At 41.9% G+C, this 27666-nt stretch overlaps 1 protein-coding gene across 2 annotated transcripts; it reads right to left on the bottom strand.

Annotated features, from left to right (window-relative positions):
- Nucleotides 1–27666, bottom strand: med8 (mediator complex subunit 8). 2 transcript variants are annotated; one of them, XM_084307932.1, is made up of 7 exons: nt 27565–27666; nt 27201–27322; nt 26928–27072; nt 26371–26511; nt 14929–15016; nt 13558–13809; nt 1–436 (listed from the first exon to the last, which is right to left on the bottom strand). In XM_084307932.1, exons 1-7 carry the CDS (start codon nt 27568–27570, stop codon nt 366–368), a joined length of 825 nt encoding a protein of 274 aa, XP_084164058.1. In that variant the 5' UTR covers nt 27571–27666; the 3' UTR covers nt 1–365. The 2 variants fall into 2 exon arrangements, with proteins under 2 accessions (XP_084164058.1, XP_084164059.1); XM_084307933.1 differs by having other exon boundaries at nt 13573–13809.

The following is a 27666-nucleotide window of genomic DNA, read 5'->3' as shown; positions in this document are numbered from 1 at the left end:
TCCATTTTACACATCTTTATTTTATTATTATCAAAGTGTCAGAATACAGTTCTAAAAGTAACTGCCGTCCCGTTCATGATCCCATAAATGTTAACGTGCTGCCCTCTAGTGGTCAAAACACTGAATCACAGATGTGATAATCATAGAAATCTGAAAAGGCATCTCCATGATCAAAATGTTAACAGCATATTCGGGAACATTTGATAAAACATTATGGCGAAGCATTCATGAGATATCTCCTCAACAACAGTTGGCCTAGTCAATGAAAGGAATTATGTAATACATAATGATTATATTTGATGTAAATATATATCTTTGATAATATTTTTAATGATAAGAAGTATAAGACAAAATAGCCACAAATCTCATCGATTGTAAGGATGCATTGAACCGGAGGCCGATTTGATGTTTGTCTTGATGCTGTTTGGCATTTTCCCTGAAAAGAAATAAGAAAAAAATATCAGTTTAATGCAAAATATGCATCAGGTACAGAAATTAACTTTGTCTCATTGGAGGTGGGGGTAGTGGGCCTTCTATTGCATTTCGGGGGCAATTTAAATAGAAAAACTCATTCATAATGAACTGACATTACATTAACACTTTGACTGCCATGAAACGTCTTTTCACGTCATTGCTGGCCATGCTCAAGTTGCCGGGGGACGCTGTACAGCGTCCTTATATCAATATTTCAAAAATCTGCGATCGGATTCATTATGTCCCCTCCGCTGGCCTGAGATCCACCAGCAGGACCCACTGAGCTCTCTGGCGGTTCAGGAGCGCCATCTGGTGGCCGATCGGCGCAATCGCCAAACAGGATGTTGAATAGAGGTTGTCCTAGACGACCGTAGTACTTCCGGCGCTCGCTATAGGTCCCGCGACTCTGGCTCGTCACACTACACAGTGATCGATTGCCAATAACTCGATAAACAACATGATTTGGACGTATATACCATTATACAAGCTGGAGATGGACCGGGTAAATTTACATCCCATAATGATAAGATTTCAACTCGACGATGATCGCCCAACGGCGCGCGGAGACTGGGGTGAGTTTCAGCGTGTAACGTTACCGTCTTCGATACTAACTGCTATTATCAACATTTGACCCACATTAGATGATTGGTATAACGCTGCCCACGGAATTATAAACGCCCCCTAGCCCATCCGGTCAACATCAGATGACGTGTAGTAACTTCTAGAAGTACGTCTAGTTGGAATTTTTTATATCGCGCTGATTGCCATAAAACTGTATTGCATCATCAATATAATGCATTTGGGGCTATAGATCACGTTCTGGAGAAAGCTGCAGAAAGAGATGAAAACATACTTATACATTAGACCATACTTTACTATGAATATGTGAATGAAAAAGTTTAACGTTGCTACACAATGAACAATACATATAGGACTTTGAATGGGCCCTAATAATGGCAATGTAGCAATAGAATTTAAAAAGTTATAGCCATGCAAAGAAGGGGTACTTCTCCATAGACAAATAGAGCCGGCAACCTATGGTATATCATTAATTTAACCCAAGGCAACCAAAGTGTTAAGAATTGTTCAACTCTATTAATGTACATATTAGAGTCCGACCGATAATGGTCGGATTTCTTTTGAGGCCGATACCGGAGTAAAGAAAATCCCAAACTTAGTTATCAAAGAGTTGTGACAAAGATATTTACTGGAGGTGGGATATTTTACAGTTGAAGGAAATGTAGTCCTTATATGAATATTGATGATATATGCGTTAAAGTAACCTATTGTACTACATGCAAACAAAGCCTGCCTGGTTTGGGCCTAATTCTGCATGTGTCTAGCACAAATTAGCCTGGCTGTCTTGCATGGTTCCAATGAGCCCATTTCCATTCGGATATCTTGAAGTGAGAAGTCAAGGGACACCGTTTTCCTCCCATCAAATGTAAGCTTGCTTAAAATAGCTTACATTTGGAATAGGGATGTCTGATATTATCGGCCTACCGATATTATCGGCCGATATTGGCATTAAAATGTGATATCGGAAAATATCGGTATCGGTTTTCCAAAAACTCTCTTTTTTTTAGATTTATAACCTTTATTTACCCACGCAAGCAAGTAAGAACAAATTCTGATTTTATTTATTGTCAAAAGTATGCATAATGTTGTGTTAATTCCACAACAAGAGATATGTAATGTTAATTACCTGAAATTATTCAGTTTTTGGGGGGGGAAACCCTGCATATATCGGTATCGGTAATTAAGAGTTGGACAATATCGGTATAGGTAAAAAAAGCCAATATCGAGCATCCCTAATTTGGAACAAAACGACCCCTTTGCCAGTGAGCTAGCATGACATGACTGGTACCTTTTTATTGCTCAAGATTAAAGATGGCAAATCAAATGGATATCGATAGCAATATCGGCCGGGCTCTAGTACATATACCAATCTTCTGGTTCCTACTCACTCCTGTACGCTTTTTTTTTTTTTTTTTTTAATTTTTTTTTTTATTATTGCAAAACAAAACTTATTAAAAGTCAGTACTCAACACACAATGTATAATGAAACTTTCAGTAAAGGTGGTTAAAATATATGCAAGTACAGAAACAGGATAAAACAAAAATAGTCAATAATAACATTTTAACCGTATACCGTGTATATCCAGCGAAGTTACAATTATATAAATGTTAGTATATAATATACCCCGAATACCTATTTTCTAAAACCCTACACACATATGCTCCAGCTCAAATCCCCCCCTCCCGGACCCCCTCTTGGATAGTACCTCCATTATCCCTCACTCCTAACCAGACATCACCATTATAGGCTAGCTTTTATTCTCTCCACCACTTCTAACCACATTAACATTTTGGATTCATTGAGCCCTAGAATTCTTGCTGTTGATATTTCTTGATATATCACATCAAGATATGTAAGAAACCACACTTTCCGGCACATTTTTTCCGGTTGAAACCAACGTGATGCAATCAGTTTTTTAGCTACTGTGATACCCGATAAAACCAATCTTTTTAGTTGTGGGTTCACTGCAAACTCAAAAACATCATTCAATAGCAATACCGCGGGGTGTACAGGTATATTCCAAAATACGAGTATTGATAATTGTTGGGACACATCTTCCCAGAATGCCTTAACTGGTGGGCAGTCCCAATACATGTGCATAAATGTTCCTTCGTCCCCATTTGTACATTGGGAGCATTTGGAGTTTTGTATAAGCCCCATTTTGCACAGCCTTATAGGAGTCAAGTATGTCCTGTGAATATAGTTCAGATTGATTTGTTGATGATCCGGGTTCCTTGATGTAAGTCGGACATTTGCCCAGGCTCCTTGCCAATCAAAGTCATTTTCCAGGTCTGGTATATCCCTCCTCCAGACATTGTCTAGTTGAAGGGTTTCGTACGAGGACGTTAGTAATTGTGAATAAAAACCTGATACAAAACCTCCCAATGTATTTCTGTCATAGAAAAATTTGTGGTATCTGTGGTGTTCAATTGGTATGTGTAATGGAACACCGTGAGATCTCATACAAAGTTTTAACTGTATGTAAAAAAGCCATGTGGACTCGGTGAGGTTAAACTTTATGCACATTTCGACATAACTACAGAGGCCCTTGTTATTAAAAATATCCCCTAATGAGTGTATGCCTCTTTCTTCCCATACAGGGAATCTTATAGGTCGTTTTCCCATTAAGAGAGCATTGTTATTGAATATGGGAGTGTGATTATGCCATACTTGATTGTTAGGAAATTTCCTTTGAGTTTCCCGCCATGTCCTGATTGCATGGGTTATTATTGGGCCAAATTCTCGCTCACAATGCTTGATTGAAAGTTTAGTGTATGCTATGTCTTTCAATCTCTGTGGGGCTACTATGTTTTCTTCTAATTTTCTCCAAGATACCAAAGCCTCGGGGTCAAACCATATCTTATTCAATGGTCTTAATGTGACGTCAGAGGACACGATCCGGTCAGTGTTCCACAACACAGACTGGATTGTATTCCGCGACACAGATAACATTAATGCCTACACGGAGACAGTGCTGGACTATGTCTGTACTAGGGTGAAAGAAACAATCCCCACTACCAAAATGAAAGTTTACCCAAATCAAAAACCCTGGGTAGACAAATCCGTCCGTGAAGCTCTGAGAGAGCGCACCAAAGCATACAATGACGGCCTAGTGGCAGGCAACATGAATGACCACAAGGTGGCGCAACACAACGTAAGGAGGACAGTGTCAGAGGCCAAACGGCGCTACAGGGATAAAATTGAACTCCAGTTTGAACAAGCTGACTCTAGAGCTATGTGGCAGGGGCTCAAAACGATGACAGACTACAAAGGCGCCTCCCTCAAACTGAACAATGACATCTCCTTAGCAAACGACCTCAATACCTTCTATGCGAGGTTTGATGCTGGTAATAACAACACCAGCTCACAAGCCTCGGCAATGGGGGGGGGGGGGTCGGCTGCTGATGGAGGCGCAGTGTTCAGGGTAACAGAGCATGAGGTGAGGCGGACCTTTAAAAAAGTGAATATCAGGAAGGCAGCAGGTCCGGACGGCATCCCCGGCCGCGTCCTAAAAGTCTGTGCCGACCAACTGGCCCCAGTATTCACTGACATATTTAACCTGTCCTTAGAACAGGCTGTCATCCCCACCTGCCTGAAGAAGTCCACTATTATCCCTGTACCCAAAAAATCCAAGCCTGCTTGCCTCAACGACTACCGCCCTGTAGCTCTCACCTCCATAGCCATGAAGTGCTTTGAGAAGCTAGTAAAGGGCTACATCTGCTCCTCCCTCCCCATCAACATGGACCCCCTGCAATTTGCATACCGCCCCAACAGGTCCACGGAGGACGCCATATCCCATGTGCTGCACACAGCAGCATCACACCTGGACAAGAGGCAGGGGAACTATGTGAGAATGCTATTCATCGACTACAGCTCGGCATTCAATACCATAGTCCCCTCCATACTCATAGCCAAGCTCAGGGACCTGGGCTTGGGCTATGACCTCTGCCAGTGGGTCTTGGACTTCCTGACTGGCAGACCCCAGGTGGTGAGAGCAGGCAACTGCACCTCCTCATCCATCACCCTCAACATAGGGGCCCCCCAGGGCTGTGTTCTGAGTCCCCTCCTCTACTCCCTGTACACACACGACTGTGTGGCTCAGCGGAGTAGCAATACAATCGTCAAATTTGCTGACGACACAGTGGTGGTGGGCCTGATCTCTGCCAACGACGAGAGGGCCTACCTGGAAGAGGTCAAGGTCCTGGCGGGATGGTGCCAGGAAAACAGCCTCTCCCTGAACGTCAGCAAAACAAAAGAGATGATTGTGGACTTCAGGAGGTCGGGGGTCAAGGACTACAGCCCCCTCAGCATCGACGGGGCACCGGTTGAGAGAGTCAACAGCTTCAAGTACCTCGGAGCCCACATATCCGAGGACTTGAAATGGACCATACACATTAACAGTGTGGTGAAGAAGGCACGACAACGCCTCTACTTCCTCAGGCGCCTAAGGAAGTTCCAAGTCAGCCAGAAGATCCTTAAGAACTTCTACTCATGTACAATAGAGAGCATCTTGACCGGCAACATCACCTCCTGGTTTGGGAATAGCACTGCAAAAGACCAAAGCAGACTACAAAGAGTGACACGTTCAGCCGAACGCACAATTGGAGGGGGGCTCCCCACTCTCCAGAACATTTACAACAAGCGTTGCAAGGGGAAGGCTAAGAGAATTATTAAGGACTCGAGCCACCCGAACAACTGCCTCTTTGAACTGCTGCCGTCAGGCAAGCGACACAGGAGTCTCAAGGCGAGCACAGAAAGACTCAGAAGTAGCTTCTATCCCCAGGCCATCAGGCTGCTAAACGAACAATGAATGAACACTACACAACAACAACCACCAAACACACATAGCACACACATCCACACGCACACACTCACTTTAAACAAACACACTGTAGCACCCACTACACACACTTTATAGCACACACCCACTTTAAACAAACACACTGTAGCACCCACTCCCCACACTTTATATTTATGGATGAAGGATTGCACTACAACTCGTACACCTTACTGTAAATTGTACCTAAAATTGTACCTCATCCCACTTCTGCTTTGCACTAGATAGTACTGTACATTAGTACACTGCATAGTATTGTGTATTGTATATTATATGGTAACTCAGAACATTGTACATATGTCTATACCGAACAACTGTGACCTCATTCTTCTTCTAAATTCATGCTATATTATGTTATTATGTTATTTGATACTATCTTGTCTAGCACAGTCTCTGGAGCGTAACAGTAAGAAGCATTTTGTATGAAAGTATTCTGTACTTCTGTATGACAACTATTAAAGAACTTGAGAACTTGAGAACTTGAGAACTTGAGGCATTAAAATATTGTAAAAAATCTGGGACTGCCATGCCACCGTCTGCTTTACTTCTCTGTGCGGTGGATCTTTTTATGCGAGGTGGTTTGTTATTCCAAATAAATTTGTATGTGGAGGTTTGTAATCTTTTCCAGTAGCCCTCTGGAGGAGGTAACGGAAGCATTGAGCTGAAGAAATTGATTCTTGGTAATACATCCATCTTAACTATTGATACCCTTGCCTGTACTGAGTTTTTAAGTTTTGCCCACCTGTCCAGGTCGTCCTTGATTTTGTTCTGTATTTTTGTGTAATTGTGCTTCACCGTTTGTCTTATGGTGGGGAATATTTCCACTCCCAAGCATCTGAAATGTTTTACCATCGGTATCGCACCTGGGAGGGTTATATCTTTTTTTGCAGGGGTGTTAAGTGGAAGGAAAGCCGACTTCGGCCAATTTATCTTAAATCCCGATAAATCACCAAAGTTCTCAATCAACTTGAGCAGATGAGGCAATGTGGTGTTGGGGTTTTGCATGAACAATATTACGTCGTCCGCATATAAACTAATTTTTTGTTGTGTGCCCTTGATTACGATTGGTTCTATGGATTGGGATTGTCTTATATATTGTGCTAAAGGCTCTAATGATAAATTGAATAGTCCGGGACTAAGAGGGCAACCCTGTCTGGCAGAGCGTGATACCGGAAAGATTTTGGAGATGATTGTGCCTGTTGTAATCATGGCCGATGGGTCCTTGTATAGTACTTTAATCATATCAATGAAACCTTTTCCTAACCCCATCCTTTCCAATACTGCCCATAGAAACGACCATTCCAACCTGTCAAATGCTTTCATAGCATCCAGGGATAGTATCGCCTTAGGTGTGATGTCCTCTTTGTCTGTATCTAGTACGTGCAGTATTCGCCTTATGTTATCATTGATCAGGCGACCTTTTATGAAGCCTGTTTGGTCCGTATGAACTAAAGACGTCATATGCTTTTGCAATCTGATGGCTAATATCTTAGAGTACAGTTTGACATCGGTTCCGAGGAGGCTTAAAGGACGGTAACTACCGCATTCAGTGGGGTCTTTGTCTTTTTTGTGAAGAACTGAAATGAGTGCGGTATTTTGGTGTTCGATGAAGCTTCCCTCTTTGACTGAGTATAAGATCATATTTAGTAATAAGGGTCCAAATATGTCCCAGCAAGAAATGTACATTTCTGATGGGATACCGTCAATTCCCGGAGCTTTGCCGTTTTTCATTCCGGATATGGCCTTCTTGAGTTCTTCTAATGTGATCGGTACTTCTAACTGTTTAGCGTCTTCATCTGTAAGTTTAGGGAGAGTAATTTGATTAAGATATGTGTCTAATTTGTCTTGATCAAAGGTCGTTTCTGAGTTATATAAATCGGAGTAGAATTCTTTGAATGTATCGTTTATTATTTTGGGTTCTGTTACTAGAGCTTGTTGTTTCCTAATGGCAGTTATATCTGCAAATTTTGCATTAATTCTTAGTCGCATGGCTAATAGGTGACTAGGTTTAGAACCTTGGAAGTACTGCTGTTGTCTAGTGCTGCGTATTTGCAATTCCGATTTTTGTCTGTACATTGCTTTGATCTCGGTCTTTAGAATGTTAACTTGGTTATCTAGTCTAGTAGAGTTGTTGTATTTTAAAGAATTAAAAAGCGTTGAGTAAAGCGTTTCCATTTCAGACAGTTTTGTGTTTTGATTTTTGCGCAATATGGAGGTAAATCTATCCGAGAAATCCTTGATCATACTCTTTACCGACATCCATAATATTCTGGGATCTTGCACCGAGTTAGCATTAACTTGTAGGAATACTGTGAGAGCTTCTTTAATTTGTGTAATGAATTCCTTGTTGTTAAGCAGCATCGAATTAAAACGCCATCTTGGGGCCCGGGTAGATAATGTACCAAATGTTGCTTTCAGGATTAAGTAGCAGTGATCTGATAGCGCATTGGGTGTCATTTCCACTTCGTATTTATCAAATATTCTCGGGGATGCAAAGACGTAATCAATTCTGGATAGTGTGTTGTGTCTCGCCGAACGACAGGAGTACTTGCGGGTCATGGGGTTAAGTGAACGCCATAAATCAGTTACTCCTGTTGATTTCGACCAATCTTTTAATGCTTTAGATGAATTCTTTTGTTCGCTGGAGAAGGAAAGGTAAGTTTTGTCCATCCTTGGGTTCCAAATGGCATTAAAATCCGCACCTATTATGTATGAGTACTCGGGATGGTTTAACATTTCTCCTGTTAGTGAAGTGAAGAAACCCACTTCGTACAAATTCGGGGCATATACCGCTGCCAATGCAATTTTCCTGTTATTGTGTATAATCCTAGCTATAGTTATGCGCCCCTCAGCATCCGACCATACCCCTTTCAATTCGATATTTAATTTGCGTCTGACGACTATGGCTACCCCTCTAGTTCTCGTAGCAAAAGAAGAGTGACCAATATTATGGTATATGTTATCCGCTAACGTATTTATGTCTCCCTCTAAAATGTGCGTTTCGCTTAATAGTGCCACGTCCACATGTTCTTTTTTCATCAGTGTAAGCACGCTTTTGCGCTTGTGTTGTTTGTTTATCCCACCGGTGTTCCATACCATTATATTCAAACTAGCCATAGTCTATGCATGTTTTCGTGTAGTTTTTGGTAATGTTTCTGGAGTATGAAGCTACAATAGATGCACATCCAATTAATGAGGTCCCGTTGAGAGCTGAGCTTAAAAACATATATATATACAAATAAAAATCCCCTATTTTCCCCTCTCCCAGAAAGTCGAACATGCCTGTGTTCCAAGAACACATCCTCCGCGATTGACTTTCTCCCATGGTCCACCGGATTGCCCAACCTGAGCATTGTAATCCTAATTTTCCTATGCTCATTGCCATAGGATCTAACATTTCCATTCTATTGCAATAGAATGTCGCTTTTGGTCTTGCACCTTCCCTTACTGTAATGAAGTATTGTGATAAATAACCTAAAGATAAAAATAAAAAATAAAATAAAAAGAGAATAAACCTTTATCGACATATTCCTTTGAACCCTCCACCACCGTGTGAGGGAAAAAAAAAAGGAAAAGATTGTAGATCAGTATTGACACTTAATGTGAAGAACATTGGAAAAGAATAATGTAAGTTACAATATATTTAAAAAATATATAGTAATATTGACACCTTAATGTGAAGAACATTGGAAAAGAACAATGTAAGTTAAATTATATTTAAAAAATATAGGGTGATGAGAAGAAAAAATTTAATAAAATAAAAATCAATGGAAAGATATAGATAAGGAATAAGAGATAAATAATTATCAACGTGGAGAAGCCACTAGAACCGATTTAACTGATTAGATAAGATAGAAAAGCAGCGCCTTTTAGCGCTTCAATGTGCCTTTAATGGAGTGATTACTTAAATTGTTAGAATAACCTTGCTGTGCCCATACGTTTATGTGTGGATAATTTTAAAGTATTATTAAGGGCTGATTGCACTTCATTTAATTTATATATGCTATGTGTATGCACACCGAATGTTATTGTTAGAGTTGTATGCTTCGTTGTCATGGTGCCTTATATTCTAGAAGGTTGTAGAATATACTAGTGCCTAGACTATTTTACTTCGTTGTCATGGTGCCTTATATTCTAGAAGGTTGTAGAATATACTAGTGCCTAGACTATTTTACATTCCAGAATGATCTAAGAGACCCAGGGCATTTGAGCGATAAACCCAGAATATTCCAGATAGATCTTTTTGCATTGATATTTATTTGTCCCCTCAGAGACCAGAGACTGAAATTATAATGTATTATGAATCGTATTATACACAGTAAACATTGTTATAGACGACTTGCATATCGTTTGCTACTTTGATGAACACAGCAATGTTATTCCAACACTGGTGGAATGACCTCATTGATGAACACAATAAAGTCATTCCTACACTGGTATATATTTAGAGAGAGGCTTAACTGATTCCGGCATTTCCGTCATGCTTTGGGTTATTTGCTGCATTTTGAATCAGGAAATCCTCAGCATCAAAGGGTGTAAATGGACCTGACCTGCGGCCGTTATTGTCCAAGAATGATAACAGCGCCGGATATGCTAGCCTTGGCTTGTGGCCGGCTGTGTACAGCTTTTGCATCACAACTTTGTATGGTTGACGTCGGATGATGGCCTCTCTGCTCAAATCTTCGTAGATAAATATTGGTTTATCACCATACTTCAGCTTCCCACGTTGGTTGCGAGCATATTTGATGATTTCATCCCTTGTTGTAGTTTTCCGCAGAGTGACAATGATGACTCTCGGCCCGTTGATATTTTGCCCCTGGGAACCAATTCTGTAAACTTGTTCCACTTCTGGCACTTTGTTTGGATCGGAGTTATTCAAAATCGTTGATAACTCGTTTGGAAAGTTGATGTCATCGCAGTTCACTGATTCATCAAGCCCCACAATGCGGATGTTATTCCGCCTGTGGTAACGATGGGTTTCTAGTTGCCTCTCCATCACTTCGTTTTTAAGCAATTTTATTTCCCTCCGGTATTCATCTTTAACTTTTTCCATCTCTTCTCCCATCACTGTCATGATACCTTCGTTCGCCTTGACTGCTTTTGTGTTTTCTGTCACCGAAATCTCCACTGTCGTGATTCGCTCTGACTGTGCATCGAACGCTTTCTTGACTTCTTCTAATTTCTCATCGATGTGATCGAATTTAGCCTCGATGCGATCGAATTTAGCCTCGACGTTTGCCTCGAGCGCCTTGATGTGTGTAATCTGCAGGTTAGACTGTTCTACCATCTGTTCTTTCATCAGGTTAGACTGTTCTACCATCTGTTCTTTCATCAGGTTAGACTGTTCTACCATCTGTTCTTTCATCTGGTTAGACTGTTCTAACTGTTCTTTCATCATGTTAGACTGTTCTACCATCAGGTTAGACAATGTGTTGAAATCGGGTGGATTTCTGCTTACTTCAGTTGACGGCAAATGGTAGATAGATGCAGTGACGTTGGAATCCATAAATCTGGCTGCTCTCCCTCTCACGGAGCTTGAATCTGTACCTTCTTTTATGTTGGTCTCTATTGACTCTCTTTCGGGGACCGTAATCGATGATCCCGGTACGTTGTCCTCTTCCTTCTCCTCCTCGGAGCTTGTCGCCGTCGGCTCAGAACCAGCGACGGTTCGGACGCGTCTATCTCGTTTTTTTACGTCCTGCGCCGTTGAAGTTGCCGTAGTTATTTTCTCTGCCTTCTTTCCACCTTTAACCATATTGTCTTTTGATATGGTTAGTAGAGGGTCTTAACAATACATACGATGTGGTCTATTCTCTTTCTTTACTGTCCAAATAATGTTTTTAAACGAAATTAGCGTTAGTGGGAGCGGAGCAATTGCAAAATGCGTGTGCTACATGTTGTAGCGTAACGCTTTTGTGGTTTTGCAGAGATTTCTAAGAGGATGGATGAGGCTAAATGTGAAGGAGACACCAGACGACATTTAGCTTGTTCAGATTCTTTGTAACTGTTAGAATATTGCAGGTCTTATGCTAATATAGACCATCCATAAAAGTATCTACAGTATCTATAATCTACCATATCTATAAATTCTACCATATCTATATCTATTTATAAATTGCATCTATTGTAAATTACTTAAACAGTGCCTACAATGTACTTATCTACTGTGTTAAAACTAGGGATGCTCGATATTGGCTTTTTTACCGATACCGATATACCGATATTGTCCAACTCTTAATTTCCGATACCGATATCAACCGATATCACATTTTAATGCCGATATCGGCCGATAATATCGGTAGGCCGATAATATCGGACATCCCTAGTTAAAACTGATTCCATGTGAATTGAATATATGACACTATGTGCGCCTATGTAAAATGTCATACATTCCTTTGGACCTATACAACAGTCACCAGAGAGTCTGTGTTCTAATAATGTTGAGCTCAGTTGTAATCCAATCCTACCTAGCTGACCAATACCTGTTCCCTATTTGGTTTTGTGTCAGTCTTGTTTCTCTGATCCTATTTCTGAAGATGCACTTCCATTGGCTAATGGACGACATAAGTCACTTGTTGTTGCTTTCTGCTCCTAGTAGAACCTAGAATGTCTGCCCGTTGAAAATGACCACATTTCAACGTATTGTATACCTGTCTGTAACTTATGCTGATTCACTTCTTGAAATAAAACCATTGAAAGATGTTCTACCTTTCATATGATTGACCATGCCAATTTGGATATTGAATAGTCAGATATACGAGTCAATTTGGGTGAAGGATTATGTGACAATTTATAAGTAAGGATTATTTCACAATTTGGATGAAATACCTTACATACCCTAACCCTATTTGTTACTGTCGTTGATCGAGTCCTTTCTCTGCACAATCTATGCCGTTCCTCATACTAGCTCCGGCTAGTTTGCCACAAACCAATGCAAAGTCAATGGGGACAAGCTCCCGTCTGTACCCTCATACTAGCTCCGGCTAGTTAGCCACAAACCAATGCAAAGTCAATGGGGGACAAGCTCCCGTCTGTACCAAGCAAAGTCAATGGGGACAAGCTCCCGTCTGTACCGAGCGGAGTAAATTTCAGTGAGCCTCAGAGAGAGGAGCTCATCCCCGTTGACTCTGCATGAGCAACAGTATGGATTGTACCGAGCAATGGACCCTACCGTTCAACGTACATTTACATTTAGGTCAACACTTTTATCCAAAGTGACTTACAAGTTCTGTACGACAAGTCAGCAGGAAGGGTACAACTCTTTTTCAGCTGAGTAACAATGTTCATCAAAGTGTTTAAACTTGAGTGCTGTAGTGTTGAGAGCATAGTAGTAGAGAGATATTAGTGTAATCAAAATATAAATATTATTATTGTATTAGGAAGAGTGCATGATAGTAGAAGACGGTAAGAAGGTTAGTGTTATTTTTTTCCATTTCAGATATTGATTGAAGAAGTGTGTCTTTAGTCGACGGCGAAAGATGGTCGGGTTTCGGCTGTCCTGTGGTGGGAAGTTCGTTCCAACGTTGTGGAGCGAGGACAGAGAATATCGTAATCATTTGTAAGTAAGAAATGGGGGCCAAGGTTAAAACATTTAAAACCCAGAACTATCCCTTTAATCTAGATTGAGACAATCGACAATGACATAGCTTGTGTGATGAGACCTCACCTACAAGGCTCCTACCTGGCTGCCCCTGCTGCTGCGGAGGTACAGGTCCTCCCATGCCAGCCTGTGGACCCGAGCCGCCAATGGTGACCTGCTGTAAGGTGGGGCCTCCGCTCATCATGGGCCCTTGCCCCGGATGTCCAGGGGCCCCTGGGCCGGGGGGCCGACACTTGGAGAGGCCCTTCCCGAACGCGACCGCTCCGACCAACGCAATGGTGTCGGCCGGGTTGAAAGATGGCTTGTTCTGCCGTATCGCTGTTAAGGAAAGAAAATATATTCTCTCAGCGATTTGGTGAATTAGTAACTGTGTGAAGTAGATTTAGGAAACACTAGGGTCCCGCTGTTGATGACACACTCACTTGTACTTGCTCATTTTGTTTATATTTAGTCAAATGGGGGTGTGTGTGTATCAATGTATTTTTCGTACCCAATTATATATTTTATACCCAGTTTAATCACCTGTACATTGTATATCACAATTGCACTTTACCGTTACATTTGCACTCTGGTTGGATGCCAAATTTTTTTTTCGTACTGTACTTGTGCTGTATAATGACAATAGATTTAATCTAATAATCATAGCTGATGCTGTACACGTGACGGGACACATCTTTTCTCACACAGTCACACTAGTCAACTTTTTTTTAGCAACGCCTTGCGACAACACAGGGTTTTCCCCTCACTCTCAGCCGCTCTCAGCCACTCCTCACTCTTCCCTATAGGAAGGTGTAGTGGTTACGTCATTGGTGTTTCCCGCGCGGTCCACTCTCCTTAAAATTGCCATGTATTTTCAAAGGACCCATTTCTAAATCGTCTCGTTTAAAACAAATAAAGCATGAAAATTGGCATGGTGTACCTTTCTGTGTGTATTCATCCACAATCTATAGCTCAACATGAAGAAATTCACAATTAAATCGTAAAAGTAGCTAAATAACAACGTTTATGTTTTCGTTCACTGAGGAACTACACTCACTTTGGTGCTGCTGACTGACGTCACCACAGTGTAGACTCCTGGCTGTATTAGGCCACAACACTGAACGACAGTAAGTAAGTGTAGTTATTTTTTAACAACAAATTAAAAACCTTATAACTAACTTTATTTCAACCAAAAATGCTTAAACAATAATGTTAGTGATAGAAGGGAGCTCATTTTGTGCAAAAATGGAAAGCTTGCCAATGTTCATGAGGCAGAATTATTACAATAGCCGATAATACATTTTCCCAAAGATAAATCCTTATACGGGTGGACCGCACAGGAAATTAAAGTGACGTCAGACTACACCTCCCTATAGGCAATGAATGAAAATCTGTAGCTTTTTCGCCTTTGACGCCATCAACCGTGGCACTGTAGCGTAAGTGACTGAACTGTTGTACCTGAACTGTCTGAATCTCTATCATCACGAGGATTGTTCAGCTTCTCCAGCAGACTGGAACACAGCTTATTCAAAGTCTGGATCTGTTTCTGTTGAGAAAGAAGAAGGCACACAAGGATTCTTATTACCAGTGGTGCGTTTCTCAGGGGACGGGGTTGAACCGGCTCTGTGAGCAGAAGCACGCGCACGCACGGATGTGCACACAGGAATGCGCTGCACTCTACTGATGCGCCAACTCGCTAATTACCCACCTGGCTACTTTGCATATCAATAGCGCAGGTAGTCAGGTGTGTTCAAATACGTTCTCGGATACATTCACACAAAACTTGTGAATGAAATGTGTTACATTCCATTATACAACGGCATGCAAATTTCTCGATTCTGATTGGCTGAAACAGTAATTTTACACGTATGTATTCTTCACAATTCCACGCTCCTGGTCCCAGGACCCGCCCACAACCGAATTACAATCACTCCGCCGAAAAAACAAGATGGCGGACAATAATCTTTAACAAATGGATATGTTGATAGCGTCATAACGACTAAATATAAACAGATTCTGTCACGGCGAATGTCTTAGTTCTTTAAACAATGTTGGATGATGTAATTGATGGGTCATGAGTCATTGTGGAACAAAATAAAAATCGCGCGAATTGATTGATTAATTTGCATTTTTTATTTTATTTTTTTATTTTCTTTCTTCCCCTTCCTTGCCAGAGCTCACTCTCTCACACAGACACACTCACTCGGTCGCATACACACCCACACACACAATGTCTTAGTTGCTTAAACAATGTTGGATGATGTAATTGATGGGTCATGAGTCATTGTAGAACAAAATAAAAATCACGCGAATTGATTGATTGATTAATTGCAATGTTTTTTTTATTTTTTACCTACTTTCAATAGAAGCATCTAAGAATAAAGTTCTATAGAAAGTAGGTCTGCATCCCCTTAACACTTTAATCGCCGATGACGTGTTTAGACGTCATTCCTAGCCATGCTCATTCTGCCGAAGACGCCGTAACTCGTCTTTGATATCAATAATTAAAAAATCTGTGATCGAAATCATATTTCTCCTCCGGAGCCATGAGATGTACTGGTGAGCTCCACTCAACTGTCTAACGGTTCGAGAGCGCCATCTGGTGGCCGATCGGCAGATCGGCCAAGAGGGAGGGGCGCGCCAAACAGGAAGTGCTCATCCATATGTCGTCCGGGCACTCGCGATCGGTAGCCGGACTCCATCTCAACACACTGGATGATCAATCGCTCGCCCTAACTCAATAAACAACGTTATTTGGACGTATATAGTATTATACAACCTGGAAATGGTTCATCAGGATCAACATCCCATAATCAAAAACGGTCTACTCCACGCTGATCGTCCAACGGCGCGAGGAACATACGGTAAGATCCAGCGTTATTTTCTAACGTATTCCATATAAACTGCTCTGATGACCATATGACCCACACTAGACGAATGGTATAATGTTGCCCACGGAATTATAAACGCCCCCTCGCCCATCCGGTCAATATCAGATGATACGTAGTAACTTCTAGAACCACGTCCAGTTGAAATTTTTTATCTCGCGCCGATTGCTATCAAACTGTATTTCATCATCAATATAATGCATTTGGAGCTATAAATCAAGTTCTGGAGAAAGCTGCAGAAAACGATAAAAACACTTATACTTTAGACCATATTTTAGTATGAATATGTGAATGAAAAAGTATATCGTTGCTACACCCTGAACAATGGAATTTGTGCTCGCAAGGGTTTCCCCCCCGATAAGATAAACCCAATGGAAAAACATGCACAACAATAGATCGCTAACGCTGTGGCGTCCTTGACGAAGACGGACAGGAGCACTTGGATTGGTCCCCTGGCGCGGCTCACCTTGACGCCTGTCTGCTCCCGGCTGCCCTTGGGGGGGAAGGACGATGGGATGGGTTAATCGCAGATACGAATTGCATGCATGCATCGCATGTGTGCCGATTGATGACCTCTGAGCAGGTCCTAAATTATTATTATTATTATTATAATAATGGCAATCTAGCAATAGAATTTAAAAAGTTATAGCCCTGCAAAGAAGGGGAACTTCTCCATAGACAAATAGAGCTGACTAGGGATGGTAAATTATGAATTTAACCCATGGCGATCAAAGTTTTAACAATTGTGTGTATTGAGCCGTACTGTACCCATTCTGCATCTGGTAATAAATGTTTCAATCAATCAATCATTCCAATAACAACCACTAACTTCATAATTAAAAACGAAAGAAAAGTTGGATGTGTTAGTTGGTTGGATGTCTTAGTTGAAAGGCAGTTGGATGTGTTAGTTGGTTGGATGTCTTAGTTGAAAGGCAGTTGGATGTGTTAGTTGGTTGGATGTCTTAGTTGAAAGACAGTTGGATGTGTTAGTTGGTTGGATGTCTTAGTTGAAAGACAGTTGGATGTGTTAGTTGGTTGGATGTCTTAGTTGAAAGACAGTTGGATGTGTTAGTTGGTTGGATGTCTTAGTTGAAAGACAGTTTGATGTGTTAGTTGGTTGGATGTCTTAGTTGAAAGACAGTTGGATGTGTTAGTTGGTTGGATGTCCTACTGAGAACAGTTAGATGCACTTCCGAGCTGCTTCCACATGGAGGCAACTTCTATTTTTTTCTTTTTTGGGAACTACTTTTTCTGGCGGATGGTTCTCAATAAATCTTCAATTAATGTGCGTTTATTGTATAGCAATAAGGTTGGATGAATGTGGCAGTTGTATAAAAGCATTACACCACTTGCAGTCGTGGATTGTGAAAATTAGACCATGCCTAGGGGGGTATGGTCTAATTTTCACAATCCACGACTACAAGTGGTGTAATGCTTTTATACAACTGGCACATTCATCCAACCAGGGTTTCCGTTAGAAAAAATTGTTGCCGGCCTCAGTGTCCGGTAGATGAAATTCCGGTCAGAGTTTATTGAGCTTAAAAACAATTGATAGGCAAAAGAATGACAACAAAACAAAAGAATGACATCATCAAGGCATGTAGATTTATAATATTTTTACTTAAAACTAGGCTACTTTTGCGTATAGTCATTATATTCCAAATAAAATAAGTCCAGAGACTCTGTGCTGCTGCCGACTTTAAATCAAATAGGTGTCTGTGGGCAGTCGCCCGACATTAATAAACAGCAGTCTGTTATAATCACATTTTTATGAACTAACGAATTCCGTTATATTGGACATTTGTATTAATTATATCAAGCGAAGAACTAAGAAATTTGGCAGAGAGACGGCAACATTATCGTGGGTTTGCGTGACGACTCTCTCGCTCCACCTCCCAATGACTTATTTGCGAGAGTATGTCGATGCAGAGCAGCAGATTCAGCTGTTTTCTGGCTCTATCTGGGGACCGCTCAGCAGCGCCCCCCACCCAACAGCTGAATTGGAGTATTGATTGATTGATTGATTGATTGAAAACTTTATTAACAGATTGCAGAATGGGTACAGTACAGTACAGCTCAATACATACAATTGTTAAGGGGATGCAGACCAGAGAAAGACTTTCGTCTTGTTTACATCAGGGTCCCCCATTTTCAATTCATCGTCAAGTACTGCACTGTGCCGCTGCTGCTCCGGCTCTGCAGCTGCACATGCACTCGCAAACCCAGCACTAAGCTCTCGCTGACAACGTCGTTGTCATTATTAGAAGCAACGATGAAACAAATGTAATGATTGTTTCGTTCATCGTGCGATGAACGACCCCTCTGCACAAAAAGGGCAGCAAATTAGACCCAGGCAACTACCGCCCTGTTTCTATTCTCACCTCCATCTCGAAAATCATGGAAAAAATAGTCTACGAACAGGTCGAAAAGTACCTAGCGGAAAAAAATCTAATCTACGAATTCCAATCTGGCTTCAGAACATCCCACTCCACTGACACATGCCTTCTCTATTTGAATGACCACATCAAACAAGAGGTGGACGCAGGCAAATACTGCGGCATGGTCATGCTGGACCTACAAAAGGCCTTTGACACGGTCAATCACTCCATTCTGATTGACAAGCTAAAAGCAATTGGTTTTGATAGTCTATCAGTGAGCTGGATGCAATCCTACCTTGAGGGGAGGGAACAGATGGTGGAGGTAAACGGTACCCTATCCCCCCCCCTCACAGTGAGCTGTGGTGTTCCACAAGGAAGCATACTAGGACCGCTACTGTTCCTAATTTATGCAAATGACATGTCGTCAGCTTGTGACTGCAACTTGTTCCTGTTTGCGGACGACTCAGCCCTGCTGGTCTCTGACAAGAACAAGTTACAGGTTGAAAAAACCCTCAGCTCGGAACTAGGCAGAATCTGCATATGGCTCGCTGATAACAAACTATCATTACACATGGGCAAAACAGAGTCCATTCTCTTCGGTTCAAATAACAAACTCAGCAAGACCGACGGCTTCTCAGTTACAGTGGGTGACAATATTGTCACAAGGAAAGATGAAATTACCTACCTGGGTTCCATCCTAGAGGCTAATCTCTCCTGTGACAAAATGGCATCCAATGTAATAAAAAAAGTCAACCAACGAACTCGATTCTTGTACCGGATCTCCTCTCTGGTAAACAAGAACACCCTGAAGACTCTGGCAGGAGCACTCATTCAGGGGTACTACGACTATGCTTGCACCTCATGGTACCAAAGCACCTCAAAGGCGCTAAAAACAAAATTACAAACATCTCAAAACAAACTGGTCAGACTACTGCTTGACCTTACTCCTAGAACCCACCTCACCCCTGCCCACTTCGACAACCTAGGATGGCTTAGAGTAGACGACAGAGTACAACAACTTGCAATGGGCCTGGTCTACAAGATACACTACACGACCAAGGTACCCATGTACATGTCAAAATACTTCCCAAAGGTCAGTGAATACCACGATCACAACACCAGAGGGAGCTCCACAAATCATGTTAAACCCAGATTCGGCTCAAATAAGGGACTAAACACGTTTCGCAATTATGCCACATCAATGTGGAACGCCCTACCCAAAGCTGTAAAGGAATGTGGATCACTACCCACTTTCAAAACCTCTCTCAAGGGACACCTACGGGAGACTGCAATTCAACACTGGCCCCTGTAAATATCCTAACCCAACCCCCTCCAATGTACAGTCATTTACCTAGTATGGTTGTCAATAGTTCAATGTACAATTGTGTTTGTTTGTACAGTGTCTCCTCCCCCCCCCCCTCAATGTACAGTGTTACTTGTTTATACAGTGTGCCCCCCGCCCCCCCCCCAACCACCTCCAATGTAAATTACCCAGTATGGTTGTCAATATCCCAATGTACCCAACCCCCCCCACCCAACCTCCTCCAATGTACAGTTTCTACGTCAAATGTATATACTCCCTTTCCTGACTCCTTCTGTATCACAAACAGTACTGTATTTGCAAATCTGGTATGTCATAAATGTATAGATGTAGCAGTACTGACTATCTGTATGTCATGTATGTCATATATGTCTATATGAATTGAAAATGGGGGACCCTGATGGAAACAAGACAAACGTCTTTCTCAGGTCTGCATCCCCTTAACAATTGTATGTATTGAGCCGTACTGTATTGTACCCATTCTGCAATCTGTTAAATAAAGTTTTCATTCATTCATTCATTCATCGCATAGGCTATTTAATTTTAGCCTATTTTAATACAATTCAAATAATCAAATTGTGCTTAGAGGGAATTATTTTCACCGGACATTAAGACCGGAGAGATTAAATATGTCGGACTTCAACAGATTTTGCCGGTCAAATACCGGTAATTACCGGCTAACGGAAACGCTGCATCCAACCTTATCGCTATACAATGAACACACATTAATTGAAGATTTATTGAAAAAACCATCCACCAGAAAAAGTAGACATTCGCCGTGACAGAATCGTTTTCCATTTAGTCGTTATGACGCTATCAACATATCCATTCAGTCCACCCTCACTTAAAACAGCGCACCTCCCAGTTGCTTCTATAGAAAGAAAAGAAAAATAAAAAAAATTGCAATTAATCAATCAATCAATTCGCACGATTTTTATTTTGTTCCACAATGACTCATGACCCATCAATTACATCATCCAACATTGTTTAAAGAACTAAGACATTCGCCGTGACAGAATCGTTTTTTATTTAGTCGTTATGACGCTATCAACATATCCATTTGTAAAGATTATTGTCCGCCATCTTGTTTTTTCCTACAAAGTCGCACGGTGGAGTGATAGTAATTCGGTTGTGGGCGGGTCCTGGGACCAAGAGCGTGGGATTATGAAAAATAAATACGTGTAAATTGACTGGCTGAAATCAGAATCGAGAAATTTGCATGCCGTTGTATAATTTTGACCATAGAGGTATACAAATGATTGGACCACTGTAAATACACAAGTTCAGTATTAAAAATAAATCATGTCATATCCCTAATTCAACTAAAGTTTTATCACAGGGGTATGACAGTTCACCTCACAAAATTGTGTCTATAATATATACACACATTGTACATATAATATATACATATTGTATATTGATAACTAACAAAGCAGTAGGATGACTGTGACGCCCAAGAGTACACAATAATCAATCTAGCATAGCCATCGCTCCAGAAAACACTCGGGAATAGAGCGCTGGAAGATGCCCAGTTGAAAAGCTGGCTTGAGGAGCCCACTGGAATTGAGCGGGAGGAAGTGTGTGTGTGTGTGTGTGTGTGTCTCTCAGTAGCGAGCAGGTCATGATGTATATAGCATGTGGTTTGTTGTTTGGAGAGTCTATTGAACATATATAATAATATAATAATGCAGGACCTGCTCAGAGGTCTTTAATTGGCATTGGCAATTATCCTCAACACACACACACACACCGGAACACACACGCATGCATTGTCTGTAGGATCGCTGATGCGATTCGTCTCTGCGATTAACCCATCCCGTCGTCCTTCCCCCCCAAGGGCAGCCGGGAGCAGACAGGCGCCAACGTGAGCCGCGCCAGGGGACCAATCCAAGTGCTCCTGTCCGTCTTCGTCAAGGACGCCACAGCGTTAGCGATCTGTTGTTGTGCATGTTTTTCCATTGGGTTTATCTTATCGGGGGGGAAACCCTTGCGAGCACGGGGAGAACATGCAAACTCCACACAGAAAGGCCTGGGAGATACCCCACCTGGGTACCTGGCATCATGGAAACCTGGTCCCCAAGCGGGAATCGAACCCTGGACCTTCTTGCTGTGAGGCGACAGTGTTAACCACTACACCACCGTGCCGCTACAATCGGCAATAAATATGGAAAGCATTAAAATGTCAACATTTAAAAACACCCGTGTGCTTTAACCTTAATCTTCACAAATACAGTAGATGCCTGACACCAACCCTCACCTTGACCCCAACTAACCTTAACGGTGACCGTCGGCTCTGTGATAGTAAAGGGTTAACCTTCCGTCGTGTGGCAGTGAAAGGGTTAACCGGCTGTTGTGCGACAGTGAAAAGGTTAACCTTCTGTGTATTGTCGCAGCGAAAGGGTTAACCGTTTTAGTAGTGCGGCAGTGAAAGGGTTAACTACTAATCGGAAAATCTGCTTATTTTTTTTAGCTGAGACCAACAGATCTATTGCTCCACAAAAGTGAACACATCCTGTAGCCAGGGTATCTGCAGGTTTAGCCCAGTCAGATTTAAGGCTTTTTAAGACTTTTTAATGCCACTCAGAATTAAATTTAATACCAATTTCACGATAACAAAATGGCAAAAATCATGGGTACTCTCAGTACTCATTCAAGGGTACTACGACTATGCCTGCACCTCATGGTACCAAAGCACCTCAAAGGCACTAAAAACAAGATTACAAACATCACAAAACAAACTGGTCAGACTACTGCTTAACCTCACTCCTAAAACCCATTTTTACCCCTGCCCACATTCAAAACCGCTCTTAAAGAGCACCTACGGGAGACTGCAATTCGAAACTGGCCACCGTAAATGTCCAACCCCCCCCCCCCCCTCCTAATGTACAGTCTCATCCCCATCATATATATATAATATTTTCTGTTAGGATCTCTGGGTAACAGTACTGTATATTATTTGCATATCGTATATGTCACAAATGTAACAGTACTACAGTATATACCTGTATGTCATCATGTATGTCCCTATGCCATAAATGTCATGATGTCATGTATGTTTTTACTGTATTTATTTCTGTATATTTTATTTCATTTTTATTCTATTTTACTCTACTCTTATCCTAGGCAACTTGATTGATTTGTGTTATTATTCTAATTCGTGACCTGTCCTGTCTAAATGTTTAAATGTTGAGCGATTTGCAGTGTCAAATTTCCCACGGGATAATAAAAGTATTTCTATTCTATCTATTCTATGTTGTGTATGTCAATATGAATTCAAAATGGGGGACCCTGATGTAAACAAGACAAACGTCTTTCTCTGGTCTGCATCCCCTTATTATTGTGTGTATTGAGCTGTACTGTATTGTACACATTCTGCAATCTGTTAAATAAAGTTTTCATTCATCCAGTTGTTTTGTTTTTGTGGTTTGGTTGAATGAATACTTTATTTAACAGATTTCAGAATGGGTACAATACAGTACAGCTCAATACACACAATAATAAGGGGATGCAGACCAGAGAAAGACGTTTGTCTTGTTTACATCAGGGTCCCTCATTTTCAATTCATAGTGACATTTATGACATGCACAACATACATGACATCATGACATTTATGGCATAGGGACATACATGTATATATTACTGTTACATTTGTGACATATATGATATGCAAATATACAGTACTGTTACCCATAGATCCTAACATATATATATATGATGGGGAGGAGACTGTACATTCGGAGGGGGTAGGTGTGTGGTAGAAAATAAATACATAGGGTGGGGTGAAGCTCTCACTCTCATCAACACAAACGTGTCCTTGCCCTTGTTTACATCCGTGAAGAGATTTTTTGGATGCAAGAAGCCAATCCAAACCTGGCTATGTAGGACGTTTTATCTTTTCCACACGTGAATGTTTTAGCGACTTCAGAGTCAGGGAACATTGCTTGAAACACCTCTCCTAGTCCCTCATTTCCATTGTAGGACTGATGCTTTGCGACCGTATTTAGAACCCACAGTACCTCAGCTTCAAGGGTTGGCGTGGAGCCGAACGTTAGCCGGACAGGTGCAGATGTAATTGGTGGTAGACCTACCTGTCCCTCAGCAGTTGATGTGGACAGCGTCGCCGTCGAAAATAAATTTGATATTGAAGTTGTCTGCAGGCGGGTTTTTGCAGAGGTAAACATGCTTAGCGCTGTGCATGTGTGACTCGACTGCTTTTATTCCCATCGTTCCCAGTTTAAAATCCTTTTTGCAGAGTTTGCAGCGGGCCTCGTAATTATCTTTCACTGGGACCAACCACGGTGCAAACAGAGGGTTTTCGAGCCAGTTCTCATTAAATTTGCACTTTCCCATGTTAAATTAACGAGTGCAAATAAATACAAATCAATTAAACTAAACGTCAGCGTTATCGCTACGGCTTGAATAACGTGTTACCTATGCTCCGGTGTTCTGAAATAGCTCCCGACGGCGACACACATTAAGGACCACATTAAGGTTCCGCCCCACTGCGTACCGTTTGCGTGAAAGAAAAAAAAAAAGCCTGATTTATCTCCCGTTAATAGTTTCCCCCCAGATTTCACAATGAAACATAAGATGACATGGCATGTTTTTAAGACCTCCGAAAGTCGGATTTAAGACATTTTAAGACAAATTAAGGCCTTAATAGTTGATAGTTGAATTTAAGACTTTTTAAGACTTTTTAAGGTCCCGCGGACACCCTGTGTAGCAATCAGTTTTCACCCAGGAGGCTTAAATTAGGCTTGGAGGTCAAGAGTGTGTGTGTGAGAAATGATGCATGCGTGACGCATGCCTGTATGTGGTCAGACTCAGAGCTAGGGATGTCCCGATCCGAGTCATTTAATATTGAGTCCCGATCAGATATTTGTATTTTCCTAGATAATACAAATGCTGCACACTACAGTGCACACTTCAAATACATTCAAGTTAGTAAAACCAGTCAAATATAGGCAAGATATGCTTGGTAATTGAAACATTTACATTTAGCAGACGCTTTTATCTAAAGCGACTTACAAGTTATTTAAAACAAGTCAACAAGTCTGGCAGCTAAGGGTAAGTAACATTGTTTGTCAAACAGTGTCGAACTTGAGTGCTACAGTCTTGACTCTTGAGTGCATAGTAGTATAGACATATTAGCATAGTAGGTAGTAATACAGGCAAGGTAGATTCCTTAGCAGCAAAGTGCATAATAGTAAAAGACAGTATGAAGGTTTGTTTTCTTTTTTTCTTTCAGATATTGATTGAAGAAGTGCGTTTTAAGTCGATGGTGGAATATTGGGCAGCTTTCGCTGTCCTGACTGTAATGGGAAGTTCGTTCCACCATTGTACATCAAGAAAGGATTTCCTGCATCACAGCTGTCCCTCGTGGTTTTCATAGATTTTTTTAAAACAAAAAAAGCCAATACCGATCAAGATGTAACTTGCCTGTGCCACCTCTGGACCGATGTGTGCAGTGTGAGATGTAACTTGCCTGTGCCACCTCTGGACCGATGTGTGCAGTGTGAGATGTAACTTGCCTGTGCCACCTCTGGACCGATGTGTGCAGTGTGAGATGTAACTTGCCTGTGCCACCTCTGGACCGATGTGTGCAGTGTGAGATGTAACTTGCCTGTGCCACCTCTGGACCGATGTGTGCAGTGTGAGATGTAACTTGCCTGTGCCACCTCTGGACCGATGTGTGCAGTGTGAGATGTAACTTGCCTGTGCCACCTCTGGACCGATGTGTGCAGTGTGAGATGTAACTTGCCTGTGCCACCTCTGGACCGATGTGTGCAGTGTGAGATGTAACTTGCCTGTGCCACCTCTGGACCGATGTGTGCAGTGTGAGATGTAACTTGCCTGTGCCACCTCTGGACCGATGTGTGCAGTGTGAGATGTAACTTGCCTGTGCCACCTCTGGACCGATGTGTGCAGTGTGAGATGTAACTTGCCTGTGCCACCTCTGGACCGATGTGTGCAGTGTGAGATGTAACTTGCCTGTGCCACCTCTGGACCGATGCGTGCAGTGTGAGATGTAACTTGCCTGTGCCACCTCTGGACCGATGCGTGCAGTGTGAGATGTAACTTGCCTGTGCCACCTCTGGACCGATGTGTGCAGTGTGAGATGTAACTTGCCTGTGCCACCTCTGGACCGATGTGTGCAGTGTGAGATGTAACTTGCCTGTGCCACCTCTGGACCGATGTGTGCAGTGTGAGATGTAACTTGCCTGTGCCACCTCTGGACCGATGTGTGCAGTGTGAGATGTAACTTGCCTGTGCCACCTCTGGACCGATGTGTGCAGTGTGAGATGTAACTTGCCTGTGCCACCTCTGGACCGATGCGTGCCGCCTCTACACTCAGCTGTTTCTCTTGCTCTTCCACTTCTGGATCAGGCTTGGTGCGGAGGTGATCTGGCACGATTTCATGGCTGAACACAGGTACACGCTGCTCTGTTAGTTTCTGGAGAAGTAGAGTATGGTCCGGTGTCAACATAGCAGGGTAGCAAGGTCAAATAAGAGCATAATTATAGGCTAGCGCCCCCCCCCCCCCCCCCCCCCCATTTGATCAGACATTGTTTCAAGGACCTCCTTCTCAGAGGACAGTTTGATATAATTTGTTACAGCTTTGCATAATTACCTGTATAGGTGGTGGTGGGGACTGGGGAGATAACGTAGTAAAACCTCGTCATTGTTATACGTTTTTTTGCCGGACCTGGAGGGCTGGCCTACAACAGCGAATGTCCCTAACTGACTGACTGGTTTGCCTATTATTGCTTCCATTGAGTCAACAACATGTAGTGAATGAAATACTAGAGCAATGATACTATTACTAATCATGCTAAGGATACCCCCGATACCCTCTGAGAAGATACTCACCGCTAGGTCCTCATCTCGATCTGGAGACAGAAGCAATGGTATTATGACTTGATTGCGAAACGATGGAGTCTTCTCATTCCGCAGCAGTTTATTGATGGTGTTCAACTGACCAGACAGGAGAGCAAAGTTGTCCAGGACAGAGGGCCTGCATGACAGAAACATGTATTCACCAAGTAGCTTTAGGAGGGAGATCTAGGTGCTTTATAAGGGGGGGAATTGGAATTAATTTGGCTATTAACGTTAGTGCACGAATCGAATCCATGCTTAACTTACCACGTCAATCGCTCAAACTCATTTTCCAACTTGTAAATAAAACTGTGCAGGGCATTTTTTAGATGTGCCACACGAGTTATAAGTGATTCCACCGATGCTTCCAGCTGTTTTTCCTCTCGTTGCTGAGTGGCGGTAAGAGACAAGACAAGAGAGATGTGATGTTTAATAATCAGAGTATGTTATTTTATTTAGCCACGATCAGTCTGTAAAGTTACATGCCTTCAATTGAGACTAGCTTGCTAATTCTGTTAGCTAGACAGCTTCAACAAAAGTATACAGTTAGTGAACGTTTAACGCCAGACTATAACTGACCAGTAGATAATTATGAATAAATTGTGAATAAGTCAATAGTAAATCGTATTACCTGCATTGTGGTACTGTTTCAAGGACCAAATACATCTATTTCTGAAAGAGATGTCGCTAGCAGCTAGCCGGTAAGATAACTAGTTGTTTTCTAATGCCGAAC

Source organism: Notolepis coatsorum (genome assembly GCF_963971535.1).
Source record: "Notolepis coatsorum genome assembly, chromosome: 2".
Classification (NCBI taxonomy): domain Eukaryota; kingdom Metazoa; phylum Chordata; class Actinopteri; order Aulopiformes; family Paralepididae; genus Notolepis; species Notolepis coatsorum.
This window is presented reverse-complemented; position numbering and strand designations above follow the sequence as displayed.

Excerpts from the sequence above, each read along its gene's own strand:
- med8 (XM_084307932.1), bottom strand. Across the intron at positions 27,073-27,200 it reads GAGTTTGAGCGATTGACGTG|GCCCTCTGTCCTGGACAACT; the intron begins GTAAGTTAAGCA and ends TCTGTCATGCAG. Across the intron at positions 15,017-26,370 it reads TCGGTCCAGAGGTGGCACAG|AAACAGATCCAGACTTTGAA; the intron begins GCAAGTTACATC and ends CTTTCTCAACAG.